We start from the raw sequence: 12,101 nt of genomic DNA on the forward strand, positions 1-12,101 counted from the left end.
TCAATTAGTTATAGTTTGGTCAAATTGTAGACATAAAGTTGGATTTTCCAAGCTGGGTGCTACCTGAAGTATTTTGGGAAAGTTCAGTATCTTTACATATGACCTAGATGAGGGCATTGAGTGTATCCTCAGCGAGTTTGCTGATGATACAAAACCGAGGGAAGGGCTGTGGCTGACAATCCATCAGCCTGTGCTGCCATCTGGACAGGCTGGAGAGCTGAGTGAAGGCAAACCTTAAGAAGTTCAATAAGGACAAGTGCAGGGTCCTGCATCTGAGAAGAATTAACAACAGGCATCAGCACAGGCTGGGGGCTGCCCTGCTGGAAAGCAGCTCTGTGGAGAATGACCTTGGAGTCTTGCTGGACTGCAAGTTCTGCATGGGCCAGCAATGTGCCCTTGTGGCCAAGAGAGCAAAAGACATTCTGGGGTGCATCAGGAAAAGTGTGACCAGCAGGTCTAGGAAGGTTCTTCTCCCCCACTACTCTGCCCTGGTGAGACCACACCTGGAATACTGTGTCCAGTTTTGGGCTCCCCAGTTCAGGAGAGACAGGGACCTGCTGGAAAGAGTCCAGCAGAGAGCCATGAAGATGACTGAGGGACTTGAGGATCTCCCCTATGAAGAGAGAATGAGAAACTTGGGGCTGTTTAGTCTGGATAAGAGAAGACTGAGAGGACATATATACAAATATATAAATATACAAATATCTGAGGGGTGGGTGTCAAGTAGATGGTGCCAATCTCTTTTTACTGGTCAGCAGCAATAAGACAAAGAGCAATGGCTACAAGTTTGAACACTGAAGGTTTTGCCTCAACAGGAGGAGAAACTTCTTTACAGTGAGGGTGATGGTGTGCTGGAACAGGCTGTCCCTAGAGGTTGTGGAGTCTCCTTCTCTGGCGACTTTCTAAACCCACCCGGATGTGTTCCTGAGCAAACTACCCTAGGTGATGCTGCCTTGGCAGGGAGGTTGGACTCAGTGATCTCTGGAGTTCCCTTCCAACCTCTAAAGTTCTGTGATTCTGTGATTTCATCCAAGCCCTTCCGAGTTTCACCTTCAAACTTCCCCACTACAAAAGTCGCGTCTGTGAAATTGCAGTGCTGTAGGCAACACTGGACATGTCAAAGTCTGGCAATGTTATACACAATAAACCAAACCAAAGTGTTAGAAGTGCTGAAGAGGCAAACTCATAAAAGGGCAATATACTCATTAATCAGGTATATGTATCAAAAGATCAAACTCAACTGTTTGATTTGCTCATTACACAACTGGCAAATGTTAGATTGCAAACACAAAACCCCTTTGTTTAAATTAACACTTCTGAGGTGTTTCAAGTGCCCAAACGTTATCATCAAAGATTTTAACTGTTCTTTTTGCAAAGTAAATATTTAAAATATTCCTTATCAAAGGCTAAAGTATCAGAACCATTTTGAGATAATATGCATATAGTATCTGTGAAGAGTTTTAACAGTAGTGCTAAGTATTTCAGGCTGCTGGAAAAGAACACTGAAGTAAAAAAAACTATTTTAAAGTTCTTGCCTTAGAACATCAATAACACTACTGAAAATTAAATCTTTTCCAGGGAATGGGAATAAAAGGTAGAAAAATTAGAGAATTTCTCATAAAGCAGTAATAACCTACAATTTAAAGTTCCTTGCAATTTGCTTAAGGATCCTGAAATACCAGCTTGTGAAACAGTGATATAATTGCTGCACACTGTTTCAGCTCCAGATGAATTTCTTGTTTCAGAACCTCACAGTCCTTTGTGCTTGTAACCCAGCATAACCAACCCGTGTTGTCCAGGTTTTTGTTCTGGCAGGGTTTTGTTTGTTTGGGTTTTGTTATCTCTTTATTTATTGAAGGCAAGACTTTGTGGATTTAGTCTGACATCCCATGCCCTGTAACCAACTGCTCGGGGACATTTTCATATAAACACAGGATTCTCAAAGCTGAATGGCATTCCCTTGTCTAGCATAAGAAAGCACCAGTGACAGCTTAACTGCAGCAGCCCAGAGCACTACATTTAAACTACCAAAATTTTGATTTTTTATGGAGCCCAAACTCCTCTGATTCTCATGACTCCTATTTTTAAGGAGTCCAGAGACTTAAAAAGATACTCTATTAATTTTAAATTATTCTCTAAATTTTACTGCACTCTTTCTCTTTAGTTTGAGATGTTGTTAAAACAGACATAATGCAAGGTTCTGTTGCAATGTTGCTTTTTAAAAACACATGTACTTTAATTTCTTTTTTTGCCACAACATTGAGAAATGTTGAAAATCCATCAAGTTTTTATATACTACTCTTTCTACAAGCTGGCACTGTAAAGATTTCCTGGAAATGTGTAGCATAAATGTAGACTATGTGCCATATATTACAAGGAGAGGAGTGATAATTAATGTGTTTTATTATTTACAATTGTTTTAGCGCATCTGACATTGCACTTTTACACTTCTTTCCATCAGTATAAAGTTGTGTTGGGTAACTGTGCTAGTTTGAAGCTAGCTAGAATGTTTTGGTGAGAAGGACTAGATCACAGGCTGTGAAAGAGAAACAGTGCTGATGTCTACTTCATGCATACGTTCACTGAGATGTATAATAACAAGAGTCCAAACATAGATAAGGCACTTCCTCTGCCTGGGAGCTCTGAGCTGCATTTCTCTCTCTAGCCTCTCTGCCATCTCTCTGATTAATCCACTTCGCTTCCTTAACCCCCTGGCCAAACCTCCACTCTTCCTTGGGACTGGGGTAAGGTTGAGAGGGGTGGGAGAAGGTGGAAGGGCGGTTGGGAGCCCCTCCTGGGGACTCAGGTTCCTGGGAGGGCTGTTGTGTTTCTGTATTACCTTTTCCCTTGTCTATTTCTGTCTATAACTGTATATACTGTAAATCTCTGCTTGTATATTGAGCTAAGCTGTAAATAATAAGCTTCATTCAATTTCCAGAGCTGGCTGAGTCTAGTCTGGGTGATTTCCAAAGTGTGGAGGGGTGGGTAACACCCAAACCATCACAGTAACCTAGGGCTACTGCTAAGTGACCTTGATGTGTATTCTAGGACTTGTATTCCAGCCACATTAATAAATCAAAAATACCTTTTTAAGGTTTCAATGGCAGCATCCTGTCAAAAGCGTGCATGAATCCAACAGCAGAACTGCATAAAGCATGCCTATGTTACTCTAAAAACATCTCCAAGAGTGTACAGTATGGTTTTCAAGAATCACAAAGAAAATAATGGTTTGGGGAAAAAAAAAAGGTAATTTGTCAAGCTACAGAGACCTGCTTTCACTGTGTTTAAAGAGACTTTTTCCCACTTGCCAAGGGAAGAAGAAAATGAGCAAGCAGAAAGGAATGGGGAATGTCCAGTTGCACATTCAAACAATGTTGCTTTTCTTCTTATGATACACAAAGCAAGAATTGACTTTTTTTTTTTACAGTCTTCAGATAAAAAATTTCATTAAATTTTTGTCTTGGTTGTGTAAAGAATTATGGATACTTACACTACAGAGCTGTTTCCCAAAAGTAAATTACATTAAGTAATCGCTCAGAAAACAAAATAATATTGCCAAATTATAGATATTGCAGGTTCCTATCAAGGACATTAATATTTTGGCTCATGGCATTTGTGTTAATTTTAAGCTGCATGTAGACTTAACTTGGTAATAAAAGCCACAGTCTTCATCAAGTCACACTACTGCTTATATCAACCTGCAATGAACAGTAAGGATTTTAGTAGTCTTCATTCTACTTTCCCTTCTACAAAATTTTCTTTTAAACAAGTCCTCTGCCTCTATGTTAATAAAATGAAAACCCTATTTGTTGCTGCTGAGAACACCTTTTTTCCCCCCTACACAAGCTGCACACACTGATTTTTAGCAAAAGCTTAGTAATCTGTACTTAGAAATTATTTTTGTTGCAATTGCTTGGATTTAATACTTAATTTCACATAATGAGGTGAGCTTTGTCAACATTACATGATGAGCCAGGCCACTAAAGAGCACTCATTTAAAGCTAGGAAGAGTTAATTAGGCTATTCATCACATTCACATTTTTTCCCCACATGCTATCTTCTCTGATGAATGACCAAATCGGTATAATTTAAGTTAAAACATGTGGTAATGTTTGCACCTGGAGTGGCATCATGAGTCTCTTCTGCTACAGCTGCATCAGCAGTTGAGAAAAGTGTCTTGAAAAAGGCTGTATGTTGAGGAAGAAATTTGTTTGCCAGTATTGCACTTCAAATACAACTTGCCTAGATGTGAGCATATTTCAACAGGTAAGAGAAATTCCACTGTTTAAGTAATTAGGGCATCCTCAGATAAGAAAAACATAATCATAGAATCATAGAATCAACCAGGTTGGAAGAGACCTCCAAGATCATCCAGTCCAACCTATCACCCAGCCCTATCCAGTCAACTAGACCATGGCACCGAGTGCCTCATCCAGTCTCTTCTTGAAGACCTCAAGGGACAGTGCCTCCACCACCTCCCTGGGCAGCCCATTCCAATGGGAAATCACTCTCTCTGTGAAGAACTTCCTCCTAACAATGAGGATAAGCTGGTAGCTGGGAAATCCAACTGCATCATACTCATTATTTGCTCACAAATACAAGAATTTACTTATGTAATAGTGTTTCTAAAGTATTAATATACAAATAGTATTATTGCAGTACACAGGCTTTTAGCCATCTCTTTACTTTTAACACAGTAAAGGCCAACAACAAAAATATACAGATAACTGGAATACATTCCATTTAAAAAATGCTGATGGTGTATTATATTTTTATTTTTTTAATGTACTGATCTAATGATAAGACATTACACTGTGGAGGAGCCTATTCAGATTTTACCTAATATGGTTAAGTCTGGCTAACTGCCATTCTGATTGGCAGATCTGTGGCCAAAGAACCATCAGTCTCGGGCTACATTGATAAAAAGAGATGAAGAGGTAAAGATAACATGCTTCTGCCTTAATGTGCTCTATTGCTCTCTGCTGTTGCATCCTGCCATGCTCTACAACAGTCTGCATAGAATCATAGAATCATAGAATCAACCAGGTTGGAAGAGACCTCCAAGATCATCGAGTCCAACCTATCACCCAGCCCTAGCCAGTCAACTAGACCATGTCACTGAGTGCCTCATCCAGTCTTTTCTTGAAGACCCCCAGGGACGGTGCCTCCACCACCTCCCTGGGCAGCCCATTCCAATGGGAAATCACTCTCTCTGTGAAAAACTTCTTCCTAACATCCAGCCTATACCTACCCTGGCACAACTTGAGACTGTGTCCCCTTGTTCTATTGCTGGTTACCTGGGAGAAGAGGCCAACCCCCATGTTGCAAAATAACAAGGCCTGATACTTTGGGTTTGTATACCTGGAAACTACCCTGCCTCAACTTTGCCAGGAACAAGCTTTAAGTGCCTTCACATGATAGGCTTGCTTAGCCAGAGCGACACTATGCCCACCTGCACAACTGCAAGACACCCTGCCTGCTTCTCTGCAAAGCCTCATGCTGAATCTGGAGTCCAAGTGGAACCAGGATCAGGTCAGAGAGCTTCTCTCCCTGCACCCTGTTAAGAGCCTGAGAAGAACTAGTAGCCTATCACCAGCTGACAAGACACCAAAAGAACTCCCTGCAAACATTTGGCTACTCTCTGCGAACTGTAGTTCACCCCAGGACTCCAGAGATGTATTTTTTGTAAGTAAATACTCAAAAGCCCCTTAGCAAAACTCTGTAATTCTCTAACTCAATCCAAGCCTTCTGCCTTAAGCAGAAAGAGGCTTGCTGAGTTCCTCTAGTGAGCTAGTGGTATAATCAACTGCAAGAACCTCTTTTCCAGTTCTAGTAGTTTAATGTTTGTTTTATTATCACTAGTTATTTCTCAAATGTTCTAGAACCTGTTGTTTCCATCTATGTAATTTTTTCATGACTGTGCGAAGAATAAACTACTATTAAAAAAAACATGTGGCCAGTAGTGAGAGTCCTGAATATCAAAATTAATGTTAATTTTGGAAACTCCCTTCTTGCATCATTAATACCCACCACTACACTTTGTCAGCTTTTATCTTCTGCTAAGCAATCAGCTAGTGGCTGCCAGGATGAACACAAACCCTATGAGGAGAGGCTGAGGGAGCTGCGGTTGTTTAGCCTGGAGAAGAGGATGCCCAGGGGTGAGCTCATTGCTGTCTACAACTACCTGAAGAGAGGCTGTAGCCAGGTGGGAGGTGGCCTCTTCTCCCAGGCAACCAGCAATAGAACAAGGGGACACAGTCTCAAGTTGTGCCGGGGGAAGTATAGGCTGGATGTTAGGAGGAAGTTCTTGCCAGAGAGAGTGATTGGCATTGGAATGGGCTGCCCGGGGAAGTGGTGAAGGCACCGTCCCTGGAGGTGTTCAAGAAAAGCCTGGATGAGGCACTCGGTGCCATGGTCTAGTTGACTGGCTAGGGCTGGGTGCTAGGTTGGCCTGGATGATCTTGGAGGTCTCTTCCAACCTGGTTGATGCTATGATTCTATGACCACCAGGTTAATCTGTCAGTAAACAGCTCATGTGCATCCTCCTCTTTCCTTGTAAATAAAGAGGGAAGAAGCTTCAAAATATGAGACTGCATGGTGAAAATACTGAGAACCAGAAAGCTTTTCAAATGATTTTGACATTAAAAATAAAACTTAAGTGCAGAAAATTACAAGCCTATTAATAACAAAATTAACATCACAGGTTCAGACTTCAAAATCCACTCAAACCCCAGGTACAGATCCCAAACCTTGAAAGAATAAGAACCAAGAAATAAATACTGGTGTGTGTGTGTGTATGTGTGTTTGTGCACATGTAAACATATATCTATTAAAAGATATTTTCATAAAACTTCATGTAGCCACTCCTTCAAGGTGACTCTACAAGTCAGATACAAGTCACACTCTACAAGTTAGATTTGTCTTTTGAATTGTAGATTTGTCAATACTTCTTATTAGAAAAAATACTATTATCAAATTAAAGCTTAATTTAAGAGATAAATGAGTATCAACTTCAGTGACATCTATTCAAGCCAAAATAGCTTGTATACTAGCTCAGAGTGAAATTTCAAATCATTTCATATTCTTAGTTCTTTCATTAGGTATGTAAAGAACTACACAGAGGTTATTGTCATAGAATCAAAGTGTGTTTTAATTTGCATAATGAAAATATTCATTCCAAAGACACCCTATTTCCATAAAAGTCTCCCATGTAAAAATGTGTATTTCAAGCTTCTGCACTGACTGGGAAGGAAAACAAAGAGACCTCTTATTAACTAAACAGACCACTGTCAAAAGCAACTGGTAAGATGCAGAAAGAATTGAACATTCACAAAACATAAGCATAGAACAACTGGAAATAATTGAAGAGTAACTGAGTGGAAATATTTTGAAATTAATTTAACAATTACATTTCAGTTCTATTTTGATTTACTTCAGAAATGTTTCTGTACACACTTTGCTTTAATCAAATACTGAAAAACGTGATCAATTTGTACACAAACCAGTAATATGATTATCTCCTTCAGCAGTTTAACAAAAAAGGGTTTGCATATAATTTAATTTGACTTCACAAAAGGTCAGGTATCTGTGAAGTCTGTGCATGTATGCTTTAGAAATAGAGTAATGTTTATAAAGTTTAGAAATAGTATGGCAGCTCTGGTCTGATTGGTTATTTATTTTTGGTAAGAGTACACTTGATGAAATAAAAGATGTTGGGATATCATCTATGTGCTCTTGTAATGCAGTTTGCCTATGTGCTGTTAACTCATGGGGAGGCTAGCTTGCGTGGGTCACAGCAATGGTGTGTACTTATAAAAAGCTCTAAATAAGAAAGGTTTGGATGCCCCTGTATCAAAGAGCTAGAACTTCTAAATTGGCAGCAGAGTTTAGACAGGCCTGAACACATTAATCAGGTTACAGTAAAAGTTACAATTGGAGAGGCTTAAAACAATCTGTTCTCATAAACATTCATTTTGGGAAGTGGGTGTCCTTTGAAATCATCACTTTTTACCTAACACTTAGGGAATTAATTTCAAGGAATCCTGTACAGCTAAGTCAAGTTGCCACGAGAATACAGAAGTAACTAAAAACACAAGGGGAAAAGTGCAAAAGTGAGAAAGTAGCAGGAAATCTAAGCTACCAAGATTAGGCCATAATATGGTTTTGAACCTCACACTATTATACAGGGAGGTAGGGGTCAACCTACAAACACATATTTACTTTGAAGCCTTATTAATTGATCAATCCATTGTTGAATCCTATTTACCTTCTGAGAGAAGATAAACTGGCAAAGGGATAACAACTTTACAAAACAGATTTAAAAGGACTGTGAGTAACATTAAAAGAAATGCATAGTTCTGGCCCAAAGGTGACAATACTTTCTCAGAGAGTAGCTGTATTCAAATAATAACTTCCACTGTGAAAAAAAAATTGAGTCCATCAAATAGCAAGGTGCAATAAAAGTAATAATAGGAGAAACAAAAAAAGAAAAAGCAGGTGGCCCACCATGACTGGAACATTAAGCAGTGAAGAACTCTGCTTATCATTACTTTGGTCTTGGCCCAGCTCTTTGCTCCTGTAAAAAGAAAAGGGAAACACATACCAAAACTCTCTCCTTCCATTCCAATAGGGCCAGGCTGAGGAGTTTCTCCATTCTTCAAGCAATTATGAATGTATGCTGCCTTCCACCTGGCATACTTCCTGTGCTGTGCATTCTGTGGAAGGGAAAAGCCCAGACAATTTACTATTCACTACTGCAAATAAATGTATTCAAAACAGGAATCACTTGCTGCTGTCACTTGAAATCTCTTTAAGATAAACCACACCTGAAATTAGTCAGTGAATTAAAAAGAAATATAATAAGAACTGTTCTACATATTCTCATTATGAAAGGAAAATGTGGAGATGACCTATTAGTGTAGCATGTCAAGAAAGAAAATAAATTACACCATCTAATGTGAAAGATGGAACAATGTGTAGTAATTGCCAATGTGAGATAATAAAGAAAACTTCCTATCTCCATAAGGTTAGATGATTATTTACTTTAAATGTCTGAAACTTTTAACATTAGTCCTGCTCATCAATAACATTAAACCTTTTTGCAGTTATGTTATATTATTTTAAAGGTGTATTCAAAAGCACAAATACAAAAAGGCTGCTGAAGTTGCAGATTAGTGTGGTGGTGGTGGGATATTCCTGGACATAAAGTATTTTGATTTAGTGTCTTCACAAAGTAGCTAAAAGTCAGACAGAAGGACTTGAGCAATATACAAAATATCTGCAGAGCAACGGATTATATTAGTAAATACTTCAAATAAACTGTTAATAACAAGTTTCATAGATATTAGGAAAAAAAAGTACATCTCAAAAACTAATCACTATATTGACAGTTAATATAATTGTTGTCAATTCCCATCTTCTGAAATGGCATTGAAATGAAACAATAGCGATGAGAAGCTAATCTGTGTCTTGCTTTGCTTCTATTTCCATTTCTAGAGTAATAGTTCAAAATAGAACAAAAATTCAGTATTTAAAGAAAATTGAGACAATATTTAATTATTTTCAGTTTCCAAGAAAAAAAGAATTGAGGAAAAACATGGGTTTTCATAAATTCTCCTTTATGCAAAACATGAGCAAATGAAATGAATGTCAAAATCTCAACTGGTTTTGAGATTTTCCATTTCATTAGAAAAACCTGAACAAACAGGAACAAAAAACCACTTATGAGGTCATGTATTTCAAGGAACAAAGCTGAATATAAACAGAGATAAGAAACATGGAAGTATGAGTGGAATAATTTGGCCAAGTGATCAATACAGGTTGATGGTGTGCTTCACACCAATGTCATCATATGCAAGGTACTGGTGAACTCCGATTTTCACAGTAACAATCACAAGTTAAACGAACTGAACTGGACAGAAACATCTATCTTTAAAAGTTCTGAAATAACATGGAAAGTTTTTGAAAATTAATAAAATTAAATTCAAAACTGTATTTCACAAAGCCTGTCATCTAGAAAGGGTAGAGTGACAGTATACTGGATAACTCCAGGAACCTCCCTTGCTCATATTTAATACATCACGTAGCCCAGGAGAAAGATATGGCCTTCATTTTCACAAATAGAGTGTTCTCCAGAAAACAGCCTATCTTTACAACTGATTTATTAAAATGCACTCACTATACCTCAGAAAGGAAAAGTACAATTAGAAAACACAACTTTCTGTTAAATATTTCTTTTGATTATCATGCCTGGGCATATAGTATTACAGGTGAAATTCATTTGTTATTCATAAATACACTTACAGAAGTCATAAAATGCAGAAATACACATCCAGAGCAGGGTACTTTTCAAAAATAGTGTATTCACTGTTTGGTCCTAGTCATGATTTGGTATAAGAAAGGGTATCAGAGCACATAGCAGCCAGTTTTAAGAGAATATATGAAAGAACAATCTTCCTTGAACCTCTTGACCTGTGAAAACTCATAGGCTATAGAAGATACAGAATGTTGCAAAAAGACACAGCCAACTGTTCTTGGCCAAGACCTCTCTTCAAGATATAAACCTATCTTCCTGTGTCACAGTACACAAGAACGGCACCACTAACAAAACCATTCTTTTACCTTCCTTCCAATACTTACAAATGAAAGTTGCCATGGCAACTGCATTTTAAACGGTGTTAATGTTAGCTTAGGTAAACGGCCTGCATGTTAGGTTCACCTATCAGATCAGGGATTTAAATACAGGATATTAGGTATGTGAATTACAAGAAAGGCATAGAAGAGTTTGGGATCATGACAATCACTTGTTATAGGCCTGCAAATCAGCAGAACTTTTGGATTCTCAGACACTTTTGCTAGTGAAAGCGTGGAAGCCTGTAGTTGTCAAGCATGTGAGAAAAAACCCTGCTGATCAGCTGTGTGGATTTAGGTGTCCTGAGACATATTTAGCACTTACGTGACCAGCACTTGATGATTTTGTCTCAGATTGTTTAGCATTGCTATTTCTTATTTATTTTTCCAGGTATTTCAATCTTCCTTTAATAAGATTTGAAACTTATCTTCATGATCCAGTACCAGTTTTCTCTAACTTTCTTTTCCCTTTGCCAGAAAATGTCAATTATACCATCACATTATTAAATTAAGCTTCTCATTGAGTTAATTTTACAAGGAAATCTCATTTTTCATTTTCACAGGTACGTGCTCCTTTGTATTGGAGATTAATTTTTCAGTGGGGCATGAATAACAGAAAGCAGTTGCACTAATAGAAAAGTTTGTCTTAAAATAGACCAAGACGTTATGCAGGTGTGCCTTAAAAAAAGTAATCAGGATCTTGTTCAGCCAATTCTGGAATAACTGATTATAAGACTACTTGCCATGAAGAGCACTGTGTCAGTTAATTTAGTAGACAGTTTTTCAATTAAAACATTCAAGTTCTAATGGTCACATAGTAAGCATTTTTTATGAAGTAAATTCACATTCTTCCCAATTAACAAATCAATTTTAACAGTAGGGTTTGTTGCAAACCCAAAAATATCTGTTTTGACTAAAATTGTATACAATTCCATCTCAACTGTTAGCACTAAAGTTCATGTTTGCAGGGTAAAAAAGTAAAGGTGGAAAAAGTCTGGAACCCTGCATCATTTTTCCCTATACTCACTTGCTCAGTGTAATACTCCATATTCCACAGTAATAATCAGACTTTGAATTTCTAAGTCATAGAGCATCTTCCAACACATACAGAAAGGACTGCTTATAAGAAAAAAACAAACCCCAACAAAGTAAAACAGCAGCAGTGTGCAGTTATCTTTGCACCAAAGCACTACTATCACATTCACTGATCTTAAAATAGAGATATGCTTTGATGAGAGCAAATCCCACATAATTCCTCTCTCTGGTGATGCACAAGGGAGGGAAATAATTGTTTAGTATTTCTAAGATCATTTCTATGAAATAGCAGAGCTCCTTATGACTTACATGTATTTGACTACACAATTAAAGCTTATGTTCTTTGAAGCTTATATGCATAAATTACAAAAACAATTTTACAGAGCTAAAGCAATACTTTGTACCTAGGTGCTAGAAAAGGCATTTAGACAATACGC

At 37.9% G+C, this 12,101-nt stretch overlaps 1 protein-coding gene across 3 annotated transcripts in view; it reads right to left on the bottom strand.

The window, feature by feature from the left end:
- Positions 1-12,101, bottom strand: part of VTA1 (vesicle trafficking 1) — a 46,275-nt gene that overhangs the window by 15,234 nt on the left and 18,940 nt on the right. For all 3 annotated transcript variants that reach the window (XM_064169307.1, XM_064169306.1, XM_064169308.1), the window contains exon 5: positions 8,603-8,714. In XM_064169307.1, coding sequence (XP_064025377.1) covers positions 8,603-8,714 — 112 coding nt within the window. The remainder of the gene's footprint in view (positions 1-8,602; positions 8,715-12,101) is intronic.

This window comes from Pogoniulus pusillus, chromosome 31 (genome assembly GCF_015220805.1).
Source record: "Pogoniulus pusillus isolate bPogPus1 chromosome 31, bPogPus1.pri, whole genome shotgun sequence".
In the NCBI taxonomy this organism is placed as follows: domain Eukaryota; kingdom Metazoa; phylum Chordata; class Aves; order Piciformes; family Lybiidae; genus Pogoniulus; species Pogoniulus pusillus.